This window comes from Mirounga angustirostris, unplaced genomic scaffold (genome assembly GCF_029215605.1).
Source record: "Mirounga angustirostris isolate CCGP_5_RB_7025 unplaced genomic scaffold, mMirAng1.0.hap1 SCAF_5, whole genome shotgun sequence".
Taxonomy (NCBI): Eukaryota; Metazoa; Chordata; class Mammalia; order Carnivora; family Phocidae; genus Mirounga; species Mirounga angustirostris.
This window is the reverse complement of record NW_026991713.1, coordinates 71,625,138-71,651,347: the sequence shown is the minus strand read 5'-3', so window position 1 is coordinate 71,651,347 and position 26,210 is coordinate 71,625,138. Positions and strand designations below refer to the sequence as shown.

General features: G+C 37.9%; 1 protein-coding gene across 5 annotated transcripts in view; it reads left to right on the top strand.

Annotated features, from left to right (window-relative positions):
- LRRK2 (leucine rich repeat kinase 2) overlaps window positions 1–26,210 on the top strand; it is a 141,924-nt gene that overhangs the window by 91,720 nt on the left and 23,994 nt on the right. For all 5 annotated transcript variants that reach the window (XM_064591391.1, XM_064591393.1, XM_064591389.1 and 2 more), the window contains 8 exons: window positions 1,752–1,939; window positions 2,813–2,967; window positions 4,230–4,376; window positions 4,516–4,707; window positions 6,139–6,285; window positions 10,548–10,648; window positions 13,675–13,865; window positions 19,073–19,233. In XM_064591391.1, the coding sequence (XP_064447461.1) occupies window positions 1,752–1,939; window positions 2,813–2,967; window positions 4,230–4,376; window positions 4,516–4,707; window positions 6,139–6,285; window positions 10,548–10,648; window positions 13,675–13,865; window positions 19,073–19,233 (1,282 nt within the window). The remainder of the gene's footprint in view (window positions 1–1,751; window positions 1,940–2,812; window positions 2,968–4,229; window positions 4,377–4,515; window positions 4,708–6,138; window positions 6,286–10,547; window positions 10,649–13,674; window positions 13,866–19,072; window positions 19,234–26,210) is intronic.

Sequence of the window (26,210 nt, the reverse complement as noted above, 5' to 3'; positions counted from 1 at the left end):
GCTAACATATGAGGGCTTACTATATGCTAAAAATTGTCATATGCACCTTGCATGCCTTATGTATGTTATCTTATTTCAGTGTCATGGCAGTCTAAGGGATAGTCACTTTTATTATCTGATTGAAGCTGTGGCTTAAGGAAATTATATACCTTTCTCAAGATAATACAGCTAGTACTAGAGCCTGGATTTGAACCTGGATTCTTCTGAATTTATACTTTTAACTGCTATGATGATGGTCAAAGCTGAAAGGTCAAAACTTAACTGCTGTGATGATGGTCAAAGCTGAAACTATGGTCTTTACAGTAGTATCATCTGAGTTTCTTGTTAAACAAGCAGATTCTCAAGCTTCATCCCAGACCTACTGATCCAGACTCCAAAATTCTATAGTTACAAAGGAATCACTAAACTGTACTATACTGCCTCCCTTCCCATTGATAGAAACCATTTTCTATTCTCTAAATGTAAAGTAACATGTCTATGGCAAACCTGGAAGATAATTTCCCTGTGAATATATTGTTGATGAGACTATAATAAGGATGGGGGTGTTGGATAGATCTGTTAACTGGAGCTGGGGAAGGCTTAAGATTCATTGATTTCCTTATATGGAATATAAGGAATAGCATGGAGGACATTAGGAGAAGGAAGGGAAAAATGGGGGGGGGGAGGAATTGGAGGAAGAGATGAACCATGAGAGACTATGGACTCTGAGAAACAAACAGGGTTTTAGAGGGGAGGGAGGTGGGGGGATGGGTTAGCCTGGTGATGGGTATTAAGGAGGGCACGAACTGCATGGAGCACTGAGTGTTATACGAAAACAATGGATTGTGGATCACCACATCAAAAGCCAATGATGTATTGTATAGTGACTAACATAACAATAAAATTAAAAAAAAAAAAAAAAGAAGGTAACTCAGCAACTGAGATACTCAACCAAGGTTTTAAAAAAAAAAAGTAGTAAGTCATGTTTCGTAAGTGGTAAAGAAAGGTTTATCATTTGGAAAAACTTTGTTCATCGTACTAATAATTGGGTCAAAAAGGGAAATTATGTCAAAATGAAAATGTGTTAAAATTAGAAATAGGGTGGGGGGATGGGTTAGCCTGGTGATGGGTATTAAATAGGGCACGTATTGAACGGAGCACTGGGTGTTATACGCAAACAATGAATCATCTAAAACTACACTACATCAAAAACTAATGATGTAATGTATGGTGACTAACATAACATAATAAAATAAAAAAAATTAGAAATAAAAAAAGATTCATTGATTTCAGAGGATCTCTTTAATTTTGGATTTGAATTCACTCCCTTAATTTAATAAATCTTTTGTGGAGGAGTGATTGCCCCACTGGGCTTCCAGGTTACATAGCTGCTAGTAGAGAACTTAGGTCCTGTGTTATACTTGAAAACATTAAAATTGTTCTGATCATTTTCACCGAGCAAAGACATGAAATGCCTTAAATTCAAAACCTTTCAGAAAATAGGGGCACCTGGGTGGCTCAGTCGGTTAAGCGTCTGACTTTTGGTTTCAGCTCAGGTTATGATCTCAGGGTCCTGGAATAGAGCCCCAAGCCCTGAGCCCCACACTGGGCTTTGCACTCAGCGGGGAGTCTGTTTTCCCCCTCTCTCTCTCCCTCTGCCCCTCCCCCTGCTCATGCACACTCTCTCTCTCTCTAAAATAAATAAATAAATCTTAAAAGAAAAACTTCAGAAAATAAATTCTAGTGATTTTTAACAAGGTTAAATCTTTCAGATTTTGACAGTGAAAGTAGAAGGCTATCCAAAACATCCTAAAGGAATCATTTCACGTAGAGATGTGGAAAAATTTCTTTCAAAGAAGAAGAGATTTCCAAAGAACTACATGTCACAGTACTTTAAACTCCTAGAAAAATTCCAGATTGCCTTGCCAATAGGAGAAGAATATTTGCTGGTTCCAAGCAGGTAAACCTAAACTTAAAAATTCAATTACCCTGTGGAAATTCACCATCTATTATATGTTTTGTCAAAATAACTTTGGTTTATTATAAAAGTATTAATTTGTTTTGATTCTTGTGCACAATTTCTATTGAAATGTAGCATTTACTTTTAATGAAAACACTATATTTGACATTTTAAAGTTATAGTAAATACTTGTTTTGTGTATATAATTACTATTCCGTTAACCACTGCTTAAATTACTTAAGAAAGGTAAATAGTGATTTGTGTGTGTGTGTGTGTGTGTGTGTGTTCATGTGTATCCTTACATGGCATTGAGAGAGTTATATTCGACAAGTTCTGGGGAGATAGTGAGTTTTCATCAGAAGAATTATGGCAGTGTATTTTGTGAGGAAAGTGGCAATACAATGAAGGCCTACATTCTAATCCTGTATTATAGGAATTTTTCTTGTTGCTTTATATTTTCTTACTGCTGGGAAATGCTATAAGGTGTACGACATTAAAAAGTGAAAATTGCATTGATTGGTAGATGCTATCCAATTCCAAAAATACATATACACTTTTTCTGGGACATGCATTTTTTCAAGTTTTATATAATCCCTTAAAACTTGTCTACGCATAACTAATTGTAATAATTTATTTATTAGTGTAAATAGGATTGCTGAAAAAATGTCATGCATCTGAGCATGCATTTGAATTGATTAATCGGCCACTGAATTTTTGAAGAAGGAAGGGCATGTCTCAAAAGAACATTATCAAAAAGTGCAATTGCCTAGAATATTTATCTTCAACTCATTGATTTTAAGGAGGAAAGCATTTTGGTTAACATGGTTGGGTGTTTTATGAAGCTATATAATGCTGATGTCCTTTTCTCTTTAGTTTGTCTGACCACAGGCCTGTGATAGAACTTCCCCATTGTGAGAACTCTGAAATTATCATTCGACTATACGAAATGCCTTACTTTCCAATGGGATTTTGGTCTAGGTTAATTAATCGATTACTTGAAATTTCACCTTACATGCTTTCAGGAAGAGGTATGTATTTAATGAAGACTTAATATTTGAGAAGTTAGGGGGAAAGTGTATTAAAATTGTCATGTCATTTTTCACAGAGTTTACTTATTTGTAAGGCCACTGAAAATCAGAAAATAAGTTCATAATACTTCAGAGTAGCCACAGAAAGACATATAGGCTCACATAAGTTCATGCAGTTTGTCAAAAAGGAGATTTCTCAAGTCCTCACTCAAAACCTTTTTGTTTTTATTTTAGACACCCTTAGAATAAGTATGAATATCTTGCTTTCCAGGCCAAAGTAGACTAGAAGCAACAATTTTAGACGGTAAGATTATGAGGAGTCATTGGTGTATAAACACACACACACACACACACACACACAAATGAACAAAGAAAAACTAGAAGTGACTATCACTGCAAAGCCAGGGAGTTTTACTTAACAAAGGTAACCAGGTTGTGACCCTTCAGACCATTCAGTGTAGAGACTTAAATAGCTCTCTTCTGCTGCACAATTCCTGAGGGATTTATAAAAATGAATAAAAATGGGTGTTTATAATGCTAGCTCTTTCTTCCAGGAGAAAGGGAGACCTTAGTGCTCCAAAGGGAAAATATCATTTTGGGGGGGGTTAAAAATAGCTTTATGCAGGTGCTACTGTATTCTGAAATAAACCTTATCTTGCTTGCAATTAATAAATATATAGGTAGTTACATTGCATTAAAACGAAACATTCAGGAAGTTTTGATTTGAGTGTGACAACCAACCTCCTTTTAAGAGTTTTAAAAGTTATGAGAACTTGGCGTGCTTGGGTGGCTCAGTCGGTTAAGTATCTGACTTGGTATCAGCTCAGGTCGTGATCTCAGGGTCATGAGATCAAGCCTGCTTAAGATTCTCTCTCTCCCTCTTTCTTTGCCCCTCCCCAGCCCCCACTTGTGCGTGCTCTCTCTCTCTTAAGAAAAAAAAAATTAAAGTTATGAGAACTTATTTATGATTCTTTATCTCTTAAATATATTAAACTATTTAACATTGTGAACTTGAACTCTCTCTTGGGTTACCTACTGGGCATTTTGTTTATTTGCTTGCAAAATTAAGGCTAAAATACTTAATTTCATGTATAATAGATATGGATGAGGACTTGTATCATTAACAATTCCAATACTGTGTATCAAAACAAATATCTCTCTATTAGTTACTTGTGGCATGTGCAGTGATTTTTCTGCTTCTTTAATTTATGGAATAGCTCATAATTAATGGACATATTTGGGTCCATTTAAACTTCTTTCAGAACGAGCACTTCGCCCAAACAGAATGTATTGGCGACAAGGCATCTACTTGAATTGGTCTCCTGAGGCTTATTGTCTGGTAGGATCTGAAGTCTTAGACAATCACCCAGAGAGTTTCTTAAAAATTACAGTTCCTTCTTGTAGAAAAGGTAAGAAAATTAATTCAAACTTTGAAATGTACCACTAAAGAAATTTAAACTTTTTTTAAAAAAAACTCTGTAATTTCCAGCTTTGAAACAGAATATGGTTCAGATAGGGTGTTGATGAGCTCTCCTTTGGATTACGTAGGCTGTATTCTTCTGGGCCAAGTTGTGGACCACATTGATTCTCTTATGGAAGAATGGTTTCCTGGATTACTGGAGATTGATATCTGTGGTGAAGGAGAAACTCTGTTGAAGAAATGGGCATTATATAGTTTTAGTGATGGTGAAGAGCATCAAAAAATCTTACTTGATGATTTGACGAAGAAAGCAGAAGAAGGTAGTGTTGATATAACTTTCAGATGTTTTTAAGTGATACTTTCAATATTTGTGGAGTTTTGTAATAAATGTAAAAATTATTCTTATCCATAAGGGATGAGTTAGAGGATACTACATTCAGTTAGAGTGACAGCTGAGAAAGATGGATTGTATCTGTTACCAATAAGACCTTTGTGTTCTAGATTCAGAACATTTTGGGTTTGAGAGTTTGAATACTGGCTTACTGAGCAACATAACCTCATCTGCGAAATAGGAATACTAAAACCTACCTCATAGAATTGTTATGAGGATGAAAATAGATGATTCATGCTTCCGGAATTTGGCTATTGTAAATAATGCTGCAGTAAACATAGGGGTACATTATCTTCTTGAATTAGTGTTTTCATTTTCTTTGGGTAAATACTCAGTAGTGGAATAATTTTTAATTTTTCAAGGATAATTCACACTGTTTTCCACAGTAGCTGCACCAGTTTGCATTCCCACCATCAGCACATGAGGGTTCTTTTTATTTCACATCCCTGCCAACACTTGTTTCTTGTTTTTGATTGTAGTCATTGTGACTGGTATAAGGTGATATCTCATTGTGGTTTTGATTTACATTTCCCTGATGATTAGTGATGTTGAGCAACCCAAATGTCCATTGATAGATGATTGAATAAAGAAGATGTGGGGTATATGTATATATGTGTGTGTGAGTACTCATACACACAGTGGAATATTACTCAGCCACTAAAAAGAATGAAATCTTGCCATTTGCTACAACATGAATGGATCTAGAAGGTATAATGCTAAATGCAATAAGTCAGACAAACAAAGACAAATACCATATGATTTCACTCTTTGTAGAACTTAAAAAACAGAACAAACAAACAAAGGGAAAAAAAAGAGGCATGAAAAACCCAGACTCCCAGAAGGGAGGTGGGTTGGGAGATGCATGAAATAAGTGAAGGGGATTAAGAGTAGGCTTATCATGATGAGCACTGAGAAATGTAAAGAAGTGTTGAATCATTATATTGTACACATGAAACTAATATAACACTGTATGTTAATTATACTTGCATAAAAAATAAAATAGGATGATACATAGAAAAACTTAGCAACTTGTTAACCATGCAATAAGTGCCCTCACAAATGTGGTAAAAGTAGAGTATTTCTCTGAATAGAAATAATCTATTCTCTACAGATGTCAGATAGGTCTAAGGCAGTTCTGAATGTAGTTTGTAATGAGTGAACCTAGGAATAAGTTTTTAACTTTCCAAGTAGATAGGTATTAATCGAACCTCTAAAACTGTCTCAGATTTTCTAGAGAAAAATAAGATTGGTAAGAAAACCTAAAAGAGTGATTAGAAATAATAGGAAATGTGATTTTTTGTGCAATTTTATGTACATCCGTAAAAATTTGTTTAAAAAAAATGTTTTATGTACTTCTCAGGAGACCTTCTGATAAATCCAGATCAACCAAGGCTCACCATTCCAATATCTCAAATTGCTCCTGACTTAATTTTGGCTGACCTGCCTAGAAATATTATGTTGAATAATGATGAATTGGAATTTGAACAAGCTCCAGAGTTTCTCTTAGGTAACTATTTTTGTTGGTTTGAGAATAAAAATTAGGATGTAATTTTTCCTTATAACCTAGAAAATATTCAAATATATTGTCATAGTTTGTAGTGTCTTCATATATTTGTTATAATGTTTTTTTTTTTTTTTCCGGAATGATCTATTTGAAAGTAATATGTTACAGACATGGAGTTTGCTTTGCACACATTCTTATGAACTAGGTTCAAGATCAGGATGGGCTGCTGTGGAAGCACACATATTTGTGAAATATGTCCTTGCATTTGCTTTAAGTGCTGGAAATGGAGGAAGCGGATAAGAAGATTTTCAATTGTGTAATGCAGTCATTTTTCAGTCTCAAAAAGACAGAATAAATAAAAGAAGAACACCTCGAGGTAGTCAGAGGAGCAGTTTTGTTCCTCAGGATGACAAGGATGAATTCTCATAAAAATAGTCATAAAAAGCAGTTTGGGATGAAAAATTGAGAAGCATTAAGTTGGTGACATACTCAAGTCCTGAGAGTCATTGGGAACCTTCTTGAGAGTCATTGGGAACCATGAAGAGCATTGGGTTGAATTAATGTAAAGTATTTGAAGACAGTTCTGGCTTTACTTTGTGGAGTATTCATTGTTGTGTCTGTCTATATTTAATTTTAATTAAATTTCCGGAGAAAGAATGCCTAAAATATGTCTGTCAGTACATTAAAATTATTAATAAAGAATGTCCAAAATTTGGGACATGACATGTAAAGGCAAACTGCTTTGTACCTTTATTCTTCACATCAATTGAGAAATTTAGAATGAATTTGAATGCTTTGGAACTCTGGAAGTGAATATATTAGTAATAGTGGATTAACACAAAATGCTGAATTGTCAATGCCAAATCCTAGATCTTAACCAATACCAGACTTGACTTGTGATTCCAACGGTACAGGTAAGTACCAGTCATACTGTAGTCTTTCTCTGAAGGGGTCTCAAGCTTCAGACAAAACTCCCCAGAATAACTCTTAGTAGTGCATTAAGATGTATTTCATATTAATGGACCCCTTCTGAGCAATGTATGTAGAAATGTTCACAGAATTAACTTTGAAGTTTCTTGTGGGATTTTTTTTTTTAAGTTTTATTGATATAATTGACATACAGCGCTGTGCAAGTTTAAGGGGTACAGCAAGTGATTTGACTCTACATATATCATGAAATGATTAACCACAATGAATTTAGTTAAAATTGATTATCCCATATAGATATAAAATAAAAGAAAAAGAAAAAATATTTTTTTATTGGTGTTAAGATATTACAGGATTAACTCTTTTAACAACTTTCAATATATATCACATAGCAGTGTTAACTGTAGTCATCATGCTGTGCATTCCACCCCTAGTAATTATTTATCTTATAACTGGAAGTTTTTACCTTTGACCACCTCCAAAAGCACCTGTGTTCTGTATTCCATTAATTACACAGAGGAAAGTGTTTATATAAGTACTCCCATTTTCCAGTCTCACGTCCCATAAACCCATAAATTCCATGTTTATTTACAATTTAGATCAGAGTTTCTCAGACTCTGTGCTATTGCTGTTTTAGACTGATTGATTCTTTGTTATGGGAGCTGTCCCCCATTGTAGCATGTTTAGTAGCAGCCTTGGCCTCTGCCCACTAGATGTCAGTGGTATCTCCTCTACCCCCCGCCCCCCTCCCAAGGTGTGGCAATCAAAAATGTCTCCAGACATTGCAAAAGGTAGAGAGTAGGGGTAGGGGAGCAACATCACCCTAGTTGAGAATCACTGATCTAAACAAATGAGATATATCCTTCTAAAAACATTTTATAATCAGAGACTTCCCAGTATTTTTATGCTAGGGTAATGTGATCGAGATCATTCCTTGCCATTCTCCTTGTAAGGCGGGAGTGAATTTCAGGCCTTCGGTTAACACTTTCCTTCCAAGATAGCAGTTACTAGATGACATTTCTTGATAGACTTGTAAATATTAATAGACTTGTTTTATGAAAAAAATTTAAATGCACAGGTGTAGGGGTTTGTGTGTCTGTTTGAGGACTTGTGAGGTGTATTTCCTCTTCAGGGGACTATTTTTCCAGAGAGCCGCAATAGAAAGGTACTTCAGTGGTGTGATCTGATGGGGTTAGGAAGGTTTCCTTGCCTTCAAGTTTCTTTCATACTTCGGTGTCACAAATGCACAATTACAGTCCTTAACCTTATTTTTACTGTTAGCCATCTGAGATGACAGTCCATGCTCCATTTTAATATGGCAGTGATTCTGAAATAGGGAAGGACTTTAAAAAATTAGAAATCTCTACTCCTCTCACCTGAAATTTTATATCTCCTTAGAGTGTGTTTCTTCTCTCTGCCTATTTGTGTGTTTTTTTTTAAATTTTTTATTAACATATAATGTATTATTTGTTTTGTTTTTTCTTTGTTGTTGATAGCTGTCCAGATTGAGGGGAACCAAAACAGGAGCATCTATTACTTAAGTGTCCATCTATCTTGCCCTTTCTCTCCATTCCCCTTCCACTTGTTTTCTTTCTCTTTTTCCTCTCCTGTTTGCCCAATCTTGCTTTGATTCAAATACTTAACTGATCCGATAGCCTTCCTTTCTCTCCAAAACTCTCAATACCATCAATATTAACTAATGGTTTTAGAAGTTGGGTATTTATTGAGTACTGGAGGGAAGGGATGGGAAGATACCAAGGCTGAAAATACACAGACAGTAATTTTAGCATGTCTACAATCTAGTAGAAATATGACATATGCTCAAATGAATACTTATTTTTATTCTTAATGTACAGTGTTTCTGAGCATAAAGTAATATATGCTTACATATACATATCATAGAGATGAAAATACACAATAAAAAACCAAAAATATTAAAAAATACAAAATATCTAAGCTTCCCATAGATGCATAATTTCACCACTTAGAAATAACAGATCTCAACATTGTTCTGTTTCTCTGTAGATTTTTCTGAGTTCATTCACTTATGTTGATCAAGTGCTTGTATTTCAAAGTACTATATGAGAACCATAAATACTGTACAAATAAGGATACATTGTATGTCAGTGAAGAGTAACAGTCCATGGAGCTGATGATGGTCGATTTCTCAGGCTTTGGTATCTCAATCTGAATTGTGCTTTACAGACTTGATAAACACCAAGAAGTTGAGATGATGGAGCAGCATAGCTCTTTAAATGACCGCATAACAAGGGTATGGAAGCCTGAAGATACAAAGCATGTTCAGGAAATTTTGGCTATTCCAGTTTTCCAGAACAGTTGTTCTCAACCCTGGTTTTCATTATTATCACCTGGGGAATTAAAAGAAAAAAATCCTAATGACCAGTAACTCCTGTGATTAATTAGGTCAGAATCTTTGAGGGTAGACTCAGACATTGGTATTTTTAGAAAGCTCCTCGGATGTCCTGTGCAGCCCAAACTGAGAGAACCACTGGGCTAGAGCCCAGAGAATGAGCAGTAGGACAGGAAGAGAACCACAAGGGGAATTCAGAGCTACAATATGGATTTGTCCTTGATTTGGGATCTTATTTAGTAGACAGTGTAGAATAATTTGTTTTTGAACAAGAGAGTGACCAATCAAAGTGTAAATATAGGGAGATTGGTTTTGTAGGAGACGTAGACTGCATTGGAGGGGATGAACTCAGGAGGCCTCCACAGTCTAGGCAGAAAGCACCAAGGGCATCAAATGGGTGCGGTGGAAATGGAAATGGAAAGGAGGCAGGGGCAAAGAACTAAGATGATTTTTCAGTTTTGACTCTAGAATGACCGGGAAAAAAGGTTTTTTTTGTTGTTGTTGTTTTTTTTAAATCAGATATATAAGGCAGAATAAAAACTAGTTTGGAGACAAGATGATGAGGGTGGCTTCCGATGGAGCATAGTTGAGATTTGGAGGGGCATGCCAGTGATCTCCAATGCAAAGTTGTAAATATAGGATAGAGTTCAGAAGGTGGCTTGTGGCTGTAGATGAAGATGTGAAATGGTCAACATATACAAAGAGATGAAGTTAAGGAGTCGGCCAGGTAGTTGAGTGGGGAGAATGTAGACAGAAGACGGGAAGGCTGGAACAAAATCTTTAGGTGCGTCATAGTTCACAGAGTAGAAGAAGGAAGTGGAAGCATCAAAGGAGAATTGATTCAATGAAACAAATGGGTCAGATTTCTGTTCACATATACCACATATGTAATTACCACCGATATAATTTACCTAGCTTTTCTGCTTGGACAGATTAACTGAAGTGCTTTGTACTTTCTTTTCAAAAGGTGATGGCAGTTTTGGATCTGTTTATCGAGCAGCCTATGAAGGAGAAGAAGTGGCTGTGAAGATTTTCAATAAACATACATCACTTAGACTGTTAAGACAAGTAAGAAATCCAATAGTATTATTGCATTACATCGGACATTGGTAATCTCCTGGAACTCTGGTTTTGCATGTGTTTGTGAAAATGCAAAATGACCACATTTCCCCCAAGTCTACCTGAGTTTAGTTATGAAATCCCACCTTTGTCCTTTCCTCATGGAGGAAAAAAAAAGTTTGTTTTGTTTCTCCTGTTGAAAAATGAAGAACAGACAGTGTTCTGAGAATTCTTGTCCCAAGCATCACAGTTACACCCCAAGTACAGAAGAAAGAGGGTACCTCTTTTGAGGTCCTGTATTTCAGAGGAGCTCAAATCCTATACACAGTGGCTCATTTAAAAATTTCTCTTGGTTTCACTTCTATCACATGTTCTTTTCTCCATAAGCACTTTATGTTCAGGATGGTGCTGTGCACTGATTGGCTTAGGCCTGTGTCACTCAATCAATCTCTATGGTAATGCGGGGATGGTATTACTTAGAATAGTCGCACCTTTTCCTGAGGCTGGAGTTGGGGTCAGTACCCCCTAAAATTCATAGTCTGCCTGAGTGAGGGTTGGATAACTCAGCAAAAATCAAGGTACCCTTAGGAAGAAAGAAAAGTGAGTGGATGTTGATGGAAAGCTATCGGTGGTCACTCTAGTACCATCTCTGATATTGAGTACTGGTGGGGATTTATTCTATTTTCTGAGACTTTCCCGAAGTAGGAATGAGAGAGTGAGTCAGAGTGAGAGCAAAGGTAAAATCCAATTTGAATTCTGTAATCTTATGCCAGAATTCAACTGTATTTTTGAATCTATTCATTCTTATTTAAAAAAAAATTTAAAAAAGAAAAGAAAAAAAGAAAAGTAATTTCTGCCTAAATCTGAAACTAAATGACTTGTGTAAACTTTTTTTTTTTAAAAAAGGCACAATTACAATATATTAGTTATTCTGGATAATGAAAATAATTCCATGTCTGTGTAAAATATCCTGCAGTAATTTTATTAGTACTATCAGAAGTTACACTGTGGCTCTAGATATAAGTTAAGAAACATTTTATATATAGAAGCAAGTCTATGAAGCAAATCTGGGTACAGTCTCTTTCAATCTGTAGGCAATTGATTGTATAAATTGATTTTTCAGCCTTGATCATTAGTCTTTAATATATGTTTCAAATTTTATGCAGTGTGCTCAGGGAACCCTGTTGAAAATCAGAACACCAAGAATGTATACAGGACTGAGTAATGTATAGGCAGCTCGGTGACCCAAGGAAATGATAGGAGAAATAGTAGCAGTAGAGTGCGTAATGTGCTTGTTGTTGTTGTTGTTTTTTAAGGATTTTATTTATATATCTGAGATAGAGGGAGGCAGAAAGCACAAGTGGAGGAGGGAGGGTCAGAAGAAGCGAGAAAAGCAGACTCCTTGCTGAGCAGGGAGACTGACATGGGGCTCAGTGTGGGGCTCGATTCCAGGACTCTGGGATCATGACCTGAGCTGAAGGCAGATGCTTAATGGACTGAGCCACCCAGGTACCCGTGCTTGTTCTTAAAAAAAAAAAAAAAAAAGGAAAAGAAAAAGAAAAAAAAGGAAAGCACTTCAGGTATCCGGTGCAGCATTTTGAGGGTCATTCTACCAGTGGTCATGAACTGGGGCTGATCTATTAGAGTCTCCTGCTCCTTTCTCCTTGAAATCAGTGAGCGCTTTTTGAGGATAGAAAATTTGAATTAGGCTTCTTTCTGCCTGGGACTCTGAAAGCGAACAGACCTAACTTGACTGCTTCTCAGTTTGAACCAACTGAGCTGATCAGACAGAGGAAAAAAAGATTTTTATCCACTAAGGAAATATGGTTGCAGGCTGGAGCTTTTGTTCTTGGAAAATCCCTGCTCAGGGTATTCAGCCTTTCTTCTTCAGCTTGCAGAATTCTCCACACTCCCGTGTCCTGACAAAGGCAGTTGGCACTGATACTCCACACCTTTGAAGCTGATTGTTAAGAGGCAGAGCTTCTGCAGAAATCACAGTTTAAAACATGAATCAATTTAATATCACATGAACTATAAATTTTAACTAAATTTGGGTTTCAGGGTAAAGTGAAATATACAGAGTGAAGTATGTATGGCATTCACAGACCACGGTATCAGTAAAGGAGATTGTAAAGTCTCACAGGATGTGGGCTAGGAAGAGGATTACATCAGAATGGAGACCTCTCTGTTCAAGCTAAAATGGTATCTCTGACTCCTCGGGGAGACATTGTTGCAGCTGGGGATTGCTCTAGTGAGGGTGGTTCAGGGCAGGTCACTCTGAGAGAGTAAGAGTATTGGAGCTAAGATCGGAATGAGGAGAAGCCTTTGGCCCTGTGAAGGGGAAGGGATTCAGAGCAGAAGGATCAGCATGGGCCAAGGCCTTGTGGCTGGAATGAAGGAGCTGGGCACGTGCAGAGAACTGAATGGACACCAGTGTGGTGGAAGAATGCTGCATTAAGCATAGAGGGTTTGAGAGATGGGCTGGGGGCAGGTCAGATCAGGCCCTGAAGGCTGTGTAAGTACACGGGGTTTTAATCCGAAAGTAACAGGAAGTTAGTAGAGAGTTTTCAGGAGGAGTGATACCTTATATCCCTGTGGTCTTAGACACTCTCAGGAAACTTGTCTAGTCATGAAACCATTAATGATAGGCACATTGTACCTCACCTGCTAGTTGCAGTTGATTAGAAGTGGCTGCTCAGAATCCTGGGCGGAGGAGGACTCTGTGGCTGACTAGGATTCACTAGATAAGAATGACATGACCTGGTAGTGTAACCACAGCATGTGGACTGTCCCTGTATTAAATCTTCTGAAAGACACAGAGCAAAGGGAAAGACAGAACTTAACATGTTTGTTCAAAATACATTTTTAAAAAGCCATTTATTCCTGAATATGTGGAAAATACAAAAAAGACCAAGGAAGAAATGGAACATTTGCTGTAATCCAGTTTCCCAGAGAAAACCATGCCCAAAGTGTCAAGACACTTAGGAAGGAGATACTGGGGCTGTAGTACGTGTAAATGTTTTTTACTTTTGCAGGAGCTGGTGGTCCTTTGTCACCTCCACCACCCCAGCTTAATATCTTTGCTGGCGGCTGGGATTCGTCCTCGAATGTTGGTGATGGAGTTGGCCTCCAAGGGTTCGCTGGACCGCTTGCTTCAGCAGGACAAAGGAAGTCTCACCAGAACCCTGCAGCACAGGATTGCACTACATGTGGCTGATGGCTTGAGGTAATTAATTCGGTCATGTGGTTTTCTACTCAGTATGTGACAAGAGGGAGCCTGAACTTACTCTCAGGCTTGGAGAACAGCACTTTCCAGTAACATTATGTCCCAGTGACATTTCACAAACAACTTGAGGGAAAAACTACCATTTCCCTGATCAGATTTTGTAATTTCATAAAATAAGAGTAGGAAGGCCACACAGAACCTCCTAGATAGTGAAAGGAGAGTTTGGACCCAGGAGTCCTGCTCCAGAGCTCAGGATGTAGTGTCCTCCTTCCCCTAAAAAAATGTTAGGTTTCAAAGTGTCAAGGAAAGTGTCAGTTCTCATGGATAATTCTAATAAGGAAAGATTGGTCTGTATTTCTGAAGGGGACTGGAATGATTTGACTATCAGGGGCACACCCAACCCTGCAGCCAGCTGGCCCCAGAAGGCACAAGAGAGTAGAAAGGCCATGGTCTTTGGAGACAAAGGGACTGGGAGAAATCACTGCTCCATACACTTAGTAACTGTGATTTTACACCTCTGAAACCCTTTTTGTTAGAGTCTGTAAACTGTGACTAATACTTAATGCGTAACATTTCAAGGACTTTTGTGATAATTGAAGACCTCCCAGATTAAAGTCTGGATTTCCTCCTCCTCCACTGGCCCCATCTCCTCACGTACATATTTCACCTTGGAGTAGTCCTTCATTCCGTCCTTTCTCCCACCTCCTATACCTAATCCTTAAGCAAATACATTCAGCTCTGCCATCAAAACATATCTTAATGCAGCTACTTCTCACAATCTCTTTCCCTACCCACAGCTGAACTGTAGTCAGGGCTCCTTGCCTAACCGGCCCACTCCCCTTCACCTTTGCCCTATATAACTCGCTCCTCACATGGCAGTGGCCATGGTGGTTTTTCTTCATGGAAGTTGGATCAAGTCTTTATCCTGTTACCAATCCTCCCCTATCTCACTCTCTGGTCACTGTGCTCAGCCACTTGCTGCTCTGAGGTATCTCAAATATACCCGGGGCTTTACTAAAGCTCTTCTCTTGACTAGGAGTGTCTGAGCCCCAGATATCCTCTTGGCTCACTTCTCATTTCTTTCAGGTTTCCTCTCAGAGAGGATGTCCCTGCCTACCTTACGTCTCTCTGGCACCTATAGCACTTTTCACTACCTGGTATTCTTTATGTTTTCATTTAAAAAGTTTGTTCATTGTCTGTCACTAGAATGTAAGGGCCACGGTAGCAGGGACTTGCCATCTTGTTCACCTTCCTATCCCTGGCACTTGGGACAGTGGGCCCTCGGTAAATATCTGTTGGCAGTAGAGGGAGTGGGGAGAGAGAGAGTAGGGGGCGAGGGAGAGAGGGAGGGAGGACAGCATACCTATTCCTCTATATGGGACTGCGTCTTTTCCTCTCAGGCAGTCTCCAGAAATGTAAATGGAATGGATGGTAAGGAAAACAAATAAACACTGCTCATAAACAAACAAAACCAAACCAAGAAGATATAACTTGATAGTGTATAGAGAATAGAACAAGAACATAAAATAACTCTTTTCTGAAAGAGTCCAGAAATTACTGAAAAACTTACAGATTATTAATAAGACAGTATTGCGGAGGTTTGGATTTGGCTGGGTGTATATCTGCTTTTGAACACCAGGGGGAACCGTGTATTAAATTAATCTAGATAATGTGCAACAAAGTCTCATGTATTTCAGAGCTGGATCAGTTGCTTTCCTTAATTTAACTAAGTCCAGATCCTAATTTTCCCCTAATTCTTCCACATATTTCCCAAAATGTTTATTTAGAAAGTGAAGAATTACTATTTTTCATTCACGACTGTTTGAAAGACCTCATCTCTAAGATAACTCTCTAAGATAAGGTTCTCTGAGACCTTACTTTAAATAACAAATCCAGCAGTTTCTGGTGAAGTAAATTAAACCTCAGCATATTTTCCTTTAATTTGCCTGATTTCTTCTCAGCATAATGCCAGGACAGCCTTCTGGATCTTTATAAGAGGCTAGTAGATTTTAGTAGCTTTCTGTCTTCTAACGGCACTAAGTATATTTTTAAAAACTCAGCATTAGGGATTGCCTTCTCAAATATATTTCAGCATAAAACTATAGGTACAGAGGTAGAAAGAGACAATAAAATCACACTGCTCTGGAGTCCCTTAAATGATGGAGCTGTTTAGAGGGATATATAAGAACTTCTTTCACATTCCCATATTCTTTTACAGTAGTGCCTACAACTATTAGCTTTCATTTCTAATTCAGTCCTCTCCCTTGAGCTCTTAATCATAATTCTCAATTACCTATGAAGATGTGGTCACCTGTATTTCCCATAAGTTTCTATGTTTCATTATTTACAAAATTGAGTTTCCTTTCTCTGCTACGTCCTCCTACCATGAATCTGCTCTTTCCCTTGTATCTCCCACTTGCTGACGAAGATTATTGTGGTCACATCTAGGCTATTCCTCTCCTCCCAAAAGTAAGTATCCATTTGGCCACCAGGTCTTTGACTATTTCACATTATCTTTTTTCATCGATTCATTTATTTTTAGGCTATTACTGCTGCCTTGGTCCAGTATGTCTAGGGAATTATCAGAATATTTCTCCAAAAATAAAAATCTAATTATGCTTGAAATTCCCTGGTAGTTCCAAATTATCTGTGAAGTATGTCCAAACTCCTTGGAGTAGCATCGAAACTCTTTGTGTATGCCTTGCCTTTCTCTCCATCCTCCTGCCTTTCCACTGCCCTCACTTGCCATTCTAATCATGCTGAAGGTCTTGTCTTTTCATTGACATCCATGTCTGTTTTGGCATTTGTCCCCAGATTTGTCTGCCTACAGAATTCATTTTCCTGTAGAATTTGCTCATATACCATCTCCACAGTGAAACTCAACTGCACCATGAAGAGATAACCTCTCTAGCACGTGTTCCTTGAGTTGGCTGTATGCAAGACTTTGTGTTAGGTGCTCTTTCTAAAGTGTGACTCCTCAAAAGCAGAGATTTAATGATGGCTTTATATCCCCTGGTGACTGACCTTCTTAGATACCCAATACATATTTGTCAAATGAATGAATGCATCTCATTTTTAGAATAATTCTACTTAGGGTGAGATAAAGTTTACTTTAAATTATCAAGAAAGGGGTTTCCTAGCAACACCAATGATATCACAATTAAAGAATGACTGACAGCATTTAGACCAGTTTATTTTAATAAAATATTTGGCGATGCTCATTGTCACATAATGCATAAATTATGGCTGAATTATTTTCAGCAAGGCAAGATCTGTACTTGTTAATATATCAAAGGCTATTTTGCTGGTCTGTTAGAAGCTATTAAAACTGTATTTTTTAAGATTAAATTCTATAACTGAACATTTTAACTAACCCAGTTAATCTTTCCCTCCCACTGACATTATTTCAAATTAAGTTTATTTTTTTAACCTTTGAGAAGAATTGTGAGAGAGTCTGTATTCTATAAATATTCTGAAAGAGGCATGCATTAGGAAGGATTTGGATGCTATTCAGTTATACATGACTTGGCTTTAACTTTTTTCTTCTTAATCTCCCAGCTTTTCTTTCCAGCAAGGCAAGGGTAGCTAATGGCCTTTCAGTAAGCCCTTAGTAAATTTTTCTTTCTAGTCCATTACTTATTGTTAAGGTCAACTTCATTAGTACATTTATCTTATTTTTCAGCCAAAAATATGTAGAGCAGAATGAGTAGGCCTAACGTCAAATGTCCTGACTAGTTCCTGGAAGAGAAATTTAGGTCTGCTTCAGCTGATGCAATTAAATGATATATACACTGTAGGCCATCATGCAGTGGAAAGTTCATAGTATTGCTGCCACTCTGCTCATAATCCCTCTAACAGTGATGGGTAGTAGGTAATGGAGTAAATATTTATAGATACAATGTGAACCCAAACCAAAAGCCACAGACAAACAAAGGATTTAAATTTACCTCTGTTAAGTTCTGTAAAAAATTGTCCTTCCAAGATAGGTCATAATTTACCTGTGAGATCACGTGGAGAGCTATAACAAATTTGACATCATGGAGCAGGAAAGACAGAGTTGGGGAGGATGGATCTGAATTTTGTGAATATGTAAGGAAAGGTGGTAATGGAGTTACTTTAATTGTTGGAACACAGAATGGACAAGACCTGGTTAAGATTAAAACTTTGTTTTGTTTTTTAATCTTTACCTGCAGTGTCCAACTCTACTGCTTAAGTTTGATTGGATCAGTCTCCAAAGGGAATGACTTTAACATCATCCGAGATCACCTTTCACAAGAAATTGTTTTACTCATTCCAACTCTCAGTCCAAAATGTTTTTTTGTTAATCTTAATTCATAATAGAATTGGGCTTAAAGTAAATTACATTTTTGAACAGATTATGGTATTGATAGCTAGCTAGGTTTTTTTATGTTGATTTGTTATTATTGAAAAAGGTGAAAACATTTTCCCCAAATTTAGGAAACATTTTGATCAGAGAAAAATAAATATCAAAAGAGAAATGGAATAGAGAGAATTTTAAAAGCTAAGGTAAACTTCTATATGGTTTTAAGAAAATCAAAACTATTAAACGGAGTTATAACAAAATACGATCAACTCTTATTTAACATATTTACATTTTAAACTAATTGAAATAGTCATATGATCTTTGAGGGAATTCAGAGAATTCTTTTACATAATTCTTAGGTATACAAAAGAAAAGTGACCAAAAACTGGTACTTTGCTTGAACTGGTTGTGCCTTAAAGTTTAAATCACTCACTTATCAAGATAGACCCACTTTTTGTTGGTTTGTTGGTTGGTTTTAAAAGCACAAGCTTGGGGCGCCCGGATGACTCACTTCGGCTCAGGTCATGATCCCAGGGGCCTGGGATTGAGCCCCCTCCCCCCCCATCCAGGGTCAGGCTCTCTGCTCAGCCCGGAGTCTGCTTCTCCCTCTCCCTCTCCTTCTGTGATCTCTCTCGCTTTCATTCTCTCTTGAATAAATAAATAAAATCTTAAAAAAAAATAAAAGCACAAGCTTGTTTTGTAGTATTTGGCTCATATGTTTTAATTTCCTTCTATGATATCTCTTCATCTCTGTGGAGGGGTCAAACTTAGCACAGAAGTTTTGATGCTTTGCATGATGGACACCCATATTTAAGGAAATCATGACGGAAGTTGTAATAACATAATCACATTTTAATGACATTGCCTGCACGTTTCCTGGCAGATACCTCCACTCGGCCATGATTATATACCGTGACTTGAAACCCCACAACGTGCTGCTCTTCACCCTGTATCCCAATGCTGGCATCATTGCCAAGATTGCGGACTACGGGATTGCTCAGTACTGCTGTAGAATGGGGATAAAGACGTCAGAGGGCACACCAGGTAGGTGAGAAGGTTGATTTGGTAATTCCTTCTTCAGGATGGACAGCCAGTGACTTCCGTTGTAAGTTCAGGAGACTCAAGAGAACACTGTATCCTATCATGTTGTGAACAGATATTTCTTGTGTGAATATTGTGACTACTACATTGTGGTCAATAATCACTATGGTCTGTAGGGGGGAAAAAAATCTGATGAAATTTTCCAGAGGGAAAAAAACAAATAAAAAATAGAGAATGTTGGAGCACCTGGGTGGCTCAGTCGTTAAGCGTCTGCCTTCGGCTCAGGTCATGATCCCAGAGTCCTGGGTTCGAGCCTCACATTGGGCTCCCTGCTCCGCAGGAAGCCTGCTTCTCCCTCTCCCACTCCCCCTGCTTGTGTTCCCTCTCTCACTGTGTCTCTCTCTGTCAAATAAATAAATAAAAATCTTAAAAAAAAAAATAGATTGAAGGGGGTACTCCTGGGTGGCTCAGTCCTTAAGCGTCTGCCTTCGGCTCAGGTCACGATCCCAGAGTCCTGGGATCGAGCCCCGCATCAGGCTCCCTGCTCCGCGGGAAGCCTGCTCTTCCCTCTCCCACTCCCCCTGCTTGTGTTCCCTCTCTGGCTGTCTTTCTCTCTGTCAAATAAATAAAACCTTTAAAAAAAAAATAGAGAATGTTTGATGACAAATTATATTTTTAAAAGTTGGATTTTTAAAATATTTAGATATTCTAGAGGTGGTGAAAAGGAACAGAAAAAGTTTTAAACTAGGTATTGTTCGCACTTACCTAAAAATGAGGCAAACCAAATGCAGGTTCACAAACCCTTTCTCATAACTCTGAAATCCAAAGAACTTTGAAAACCCCCAGTTTTTTTAATAACTGATTTGGCAGCAAAATCTGACCCAAACTAACTTGATGCTTATTACGATCTTTATTTCTCAAACTCTGTGCGAATATGTGTATGTTTCATGATAGAAATACAGCACATTTGAGTACAGGGTGCTGGTCCCGATCCTACTGAGAGTTTCTATAATTATGTTATGTGCATCATTATCAACTTTCTTAAATATGAAAAAATATAAATTCCTAAATACTTTTGGCTCCAAGAGTTTCAGATGGAGACTTGGGGCCAGAGTTTTCAGTTGTACTGTTCTTGATACAGGCATACTTTCTTCTTACAGATTGGTACAGGAGTTAAAACCTTTAAACACTGCACTTCAGTTTTCTTTCTTCAAAATGTATAGGTTAATACATCAATACTTAATAATAATATAGTTTCTCTGTTTGGTCCTATATAGCAAGAAGAGTCATGGTTGCTATCTAAAGTGAAACGTACCTATCCTGGTTATCGTTATATCTATGGTCTCCAGAAATCACAGAGACTGTTTTATTGCCTTAGAGTTTAATGTTGCTTTTTAGGGTTATCTACAACCCCTATTTGTCATGCCTGTTCTAATAATCCTATTACTTCTACTGTTAACTGACTTTCTACCACTGATAATCCACTTCCTGTGCTCTTGTATTTGCACGGTCTTATGTTTAGACGTGTTCTTTCACATTATTGTCTACTCCATGGGATCCTCCCTCCCTTTCTCAACTCCTGTTCTCCTGATAGTCTCAGGTTCATCAGAATCTCAGGTTCTGATTAGTAAGAAACAGTCATAAGGCAAGTGCTCTGTACAGAGATATCTTGTCTTTTGGCCTTCAGTTTGAGCAGGAATAGAAAATTGGGGGGTTAACTTATGTTTGGAGGAACAGCTCCGTCTTCAGAGAAATCTTGTACAGTTTGTTATTTGTAAATAAATTTACATCATCTTGATGATTGGCACTCATTTAAAACACATGCCTAATACAGAAGACAATGGGGTGACAATAACCCCACACCCTGGTATGAACTTGGATAAGCAGATGGTCCCAGATTGCAATGCATGGTTTTATTTTTGCTCCAAAGACATATCCTCTCTTTTGTTATTCATAGCATGTGTTGGAAGCAGAGTGTGCTCTCTCCCTAAACCTTTCAAAGTACATATTATGGCTGCAAGTTTCTCTGGGCTGTTTAAAATGATTATCTCTTGAGCACCAGCTGTGTATCAGGCTCAGTGCCAGATACATCAGACACATGGTATCTTATCCTCATGCCAAGGCTGAAAGTTAGCTTTTACCTTCTCATCTGTAAAATGAGGAAGCTGAGGGTCAGCAAGATTCTGTACTTGCAGGAAGTCATGCAGTAAGTGGTCAAGATAAGAACTCAATCTAAATGAATAATGAATCCAGAACTATTTGGCTTTAAATCCTAAATCTTTCTCCTAGATTACATGCAACTCTAACATGGCTTAAATACTCAATCTTAGTTACTAAAAAATCAAAATAAACAAAGCAAAATGATGGGACCATGAACAGCCAACATTATCAAATACAGGTTTGGAAGAAGAATCTTAGAGGATGGAATTCTATAGGCTTCCTATACTCCCACCTAGAAAATGTGGGCACAGGTTAGGGGTCTTCTTTTGGGAGATCTGCTCATGACTCTCATGTGATATGAAGGTGGGCCAGACCACTCAACTGAGGCCTACAATTTGCTCCCCCTCCAAACCCCAACCTAGTCATGATGTTCATGGAGTAGAAATCCTACTGATGAGGTCTTGTCCACCTACTTGGGCAGAGGATCTGTCTGTTCCAGTTGACTGTGTTCTGGGCCTCAAACCTGCCACCTCCCTCAGCGGGCTGGGCCAGCCAGCAGCCACTCAGTTCAACTCTGTTCAGACTCATGGCCCTTCCTTTTAAGTACCTGACTTCCTGGTTTTGGTGAAAACCTTCCTAGAGTTCAATATCCAGTTGATTTTTCATGCCAAGCCGGATACTTTTTACTGATCCTTTTAATCTGCTATATCAATGTGCAGTAACATACATAATGGAGAAAGATCATGACAGAAAAACCCAAAGCCTGATCCTTTCTGTTCCATCCCTTTCCCCCCAGGCTGCTTAATACATTGTAAGCATTTTTTCTCATTATCCTGGACCTTCTCTTTATCATTACTGTATTCATTATTGTTAGAGCACTTCTGATTATCTCAGCTCTAAACTCAGCCTCAAATTTTAAATAACAGTAACTGTCACCACTGCTAACCACCATCACCAAACTTTTCCTTCTCCAAATCATTATGTTTGAGAAGAAAATCATCCCCTTCCATATGATTTCAGTTATCTCGAGTCTTTTCCTTTTAATGGATCTCTTAATGTTATAATCTTTAACTTGGAAACTTCTAGAGAAACAAAAGACCATACATTTGTTAAACGTGTGTGTGTGTGTGTGTGTGTGTGTATGTTTTAACCTTTACTGTGGTGCATTCACTCTGTTGTGTGCATGTGAAAGTGGGTTCATCACTGCTTTCTGAGAGAAGATGGGAATGGGAGCAAACCTTTTGTGGCACGGACAGTGTGCTGCCTTGTGCTTAGACTTTTGTGTGGGTTGATTATCTCATTTAATCCTTATGACTGCCTGACATAGGTCTTATTACTATTCCTGGTTTACAGATAAGGCAACTAAAGCTTAGGGCCCATTAGAAGTGTCTATAGGGTCATACAAGATGCAAATCCAACCTATCAGGGAGCAGAGCCCCTGCTAGGCAGCATCAAAGATGGAAAGCAAGTTAGAAACAACTCAGTTATTGGCAAGGACTGATGCAGTGTCTGTTTACATTTCGAAAGGTAAATATAGGATGGATTCTTTCAACTATAAATCATTTGGAGAGCTTCCACTTAACTCGGTTAAATGGATATATTTATATCATATCCTGTTGAGAATGACAGTCAGTTCTGGGTCCTGTGACAGCGACACTGTTGACTGAGGTGGATGCTGAATGATGGCTCCAACTCTGCCAACATCCATAGAAATACAGTTGTCTTTGGACAGATAAAGTATTACTCTCTGGTTAAACACTATTATCTGATAGAGATTATGAAACATGCTCTACTGATATTTCTCTCAAAGTAAAAAAGGAAAGAAAATATATGTTTCTGTGTACTATGTGATGTATAGTCCGACCTAACATAAATTTCTCATATATTTTTTTTAATATTTTATTTATTTATTTGAGAGAGAGGGACAGAGAGAGCATGGGTGGGAGGAGGGGCAGAGGGACAAGCACACTCCCTGCTGAGCAGGGAGCCCAAACACAGGGCTTGATCCCAGGACCCTGAGATCATGACCGAAGGCAGATGCCTAACTGACTAAGCCACCAGGTGCCCCTAAATTTCTCATATTTTTTTTTTTAAAGATTTTATTTATTTATTCATGAGAGACAGAGAGAGAGAGAGGCAGAGGCAGGGGGAGAAGCAGGCTCCCAAGGAGCAGGGAGCCCGATGCGGGACTCGATCCCAGGACACTGGGATCATGACCTGAGCCGAAGGCAGACGCTTAACCATCTGAGCCACCCAGGCGCCCTAAATTTCTCATATTTTTGATCTGTGGATCTTTTCCTTATTTACTCATTGCTTTTGTTGAAATTCAGGTTCATTTGAGAAGTTATTTCTTTTTTTTAAATTTCTTTTTTTATTTTTTTTTTAAAGATTTTATTTATTTATTTGACAGAGAGAGACACAGCGAGAGAGGGAACACAAGCAGGGGGAGTGGGAGAGGGAGAAGCAGGCTCCCCGCGGAGCAGGGAGCCCGATGCGGGACTCGATCCCAGGACCCTGGGATCATGACCTGAGCTGAAGGCAGTCGCTTAACCAACTGAGCCACCCAGGCGCCCTGAGAAGTTATTTCTAAAAATAGTTTTTAGACAATGAATCATATTTTCCCAATTATTTTGACATTGTAATTGTTATGATAATTCTCCAAGGGAAAATTATCTTTATTCTTTATTCATTTCTTCATGCATCTGGCAATAATTTATTGCATATTTGCCAAATATCAAACTGGTGCTACTACTTAATAACTGTGTGGTGTTCATCAGGATTTGCTTTCTGGGGCTCAGTTTTCACTTCTGTAAATTGTGATGAGAAAAAAGTAATGCCTACCTCATGGGGTTGTTTTAAGGGTGAAATGAAATCATCCACATAAATAGCATAGAATAAGTCTTCGCATATTGCAGTTGCTTCAACCATGTTAGCAATTGCTCTAGTGATGAATTTGGGGAATGTGCATGAATAAATGTGAATTTTATCCTCCAGAAAGCACATATTCTGCCAAGACAAATAGGGCTATAAACAAATAATCATAAAGCATTTTGCCAGTTTCAGTAGGCGATCTAGTTCAAGGTATAGTGATAAGAGCACAAAGGATCAAGTACTTAACTGAGTTGTAAGTTTCAGACTTCCCTTCATATAGGAGATTATTCTGGAATTATATCTTAAAGGATAAGCTGGAAGTTTGAGAAAACAAAAAAATTAAAGAGTCAGAGTAGACATTCCAGGCAAAAGGCACTAAGGTATAATAGACTTGTCTTATTTAAATAACTGCAAGAAAGTCTTAAGGTCTAAGTGATAGATGGAGGATGGAAGGTTACTAAGTGTCTTTCAATTCTGGCTGTGTACTAGATAGCATGTAGAGCTTTAAAAATGTATCTAGTGGGGTTATATCATTTATAATTCTATTTTAGTAGGCATGGGGTGGAATTCTCAATCTCTCCACAGGTTAGAAGCTCCTGGAGAACTTCCAAATATATGAGTCTTGGGACCTCACCCCCAGGGATTCTGATTTAAGTTCTAGTTAAGTCTGGGATAGAGCCCAGACATTGAGTTATTTAAATATCTCCAGGTAATTCTAATGTGCATTCAAGATCAAGAGTCACTGGTCTAGAATGAAAGTCAAGAATAGCACACAAATATTTCTGATACACAGCCCATAATCACACTTTTCTAAGTCATGAAGGGCTTTTTAAATCATGCCAAATAATACAGTCTTTCAGTTATGGGGAGTCATTGAAAAATACTTGTTAGCCACAGTTTCCCATCTCTACATCGTATAACTAGTGTTACTGACTGCATGAATCGATGGTAAGATGGGCAGCTCAGATTTTGGTACTGTCTCACAGTGGGGGGAAATGTTATTTATAAAAAAACTTTTAACAAGATGATAAGTATTTACTTGAGATTTTAAAAGTATTAGCCTGTGATAGAATCAAAAAGTTAAGAGAGTGAGTAAATATGAATAGAGTTTGGGCTTATATCCAAATTAAAAACACAAAACAATGTCAATTACTTCCAGTTATTCTTTCTCAGTGGTGCATATTCTAGGCATCGCAGTGGATTCTGGAGATAGAAAGATAAGATATGACTTGGTGAACTATTTGGCTGACTGGAATCTGTTAAACAGAGGCTGCGAAGTCAGACTGTCTGGTTTTGAATTCTTGGTCTACTGCTTACTAGCTGAGGCTGGAGAAATTACCTAGCTTCTTTTCTTGGTTCAACAATAGTACCTAATAAAAGTATCTATTTTGGGGGATTGTTGTGAAAAATAAATGGGAGATTCATATAAAGATTCATATAAACGTTCTAGCTGCCTTTGCTTTCCTGAACTTTCTGCTCTTTCTACTTAGAGGGCGTCAGGCTCTGTTTTTGTTTGCCTTCCTTGCGCTGTGGGCTGGAAACTCTCTGTAGGGTCCTTAGAGGACTCACCTTGTTTGTTTGCTCTCTCTCAGGGATCACTGTCCTGCACCTAGTGTCCAGTGGTTCATATATTTTGCCTGATATTTCATTGTTTTATGCAGGGTGGTAAATCTAGTTCCCGTTATTCCATCTTAGCTAGAGGAAGAAGTGACACATGTTAAAAGACTTATTTGAACAGCCCAATATAACAAACAGTACACTTAGGATTTCAGTTAGTGCTTGACATTTCTAGTCTTTGAGGGCCGTCGATGCTAAACAGGGTATCCCTGCAGTGTGGTAATATGGTCCATGAGCACCATAGGTCATTCATAATATTAGATCATAGATCATGTGGCCATAGTGCCCCTTTGTAAAGATGTAAGAGATGTTTCTATCCCAATGGCAGGTAA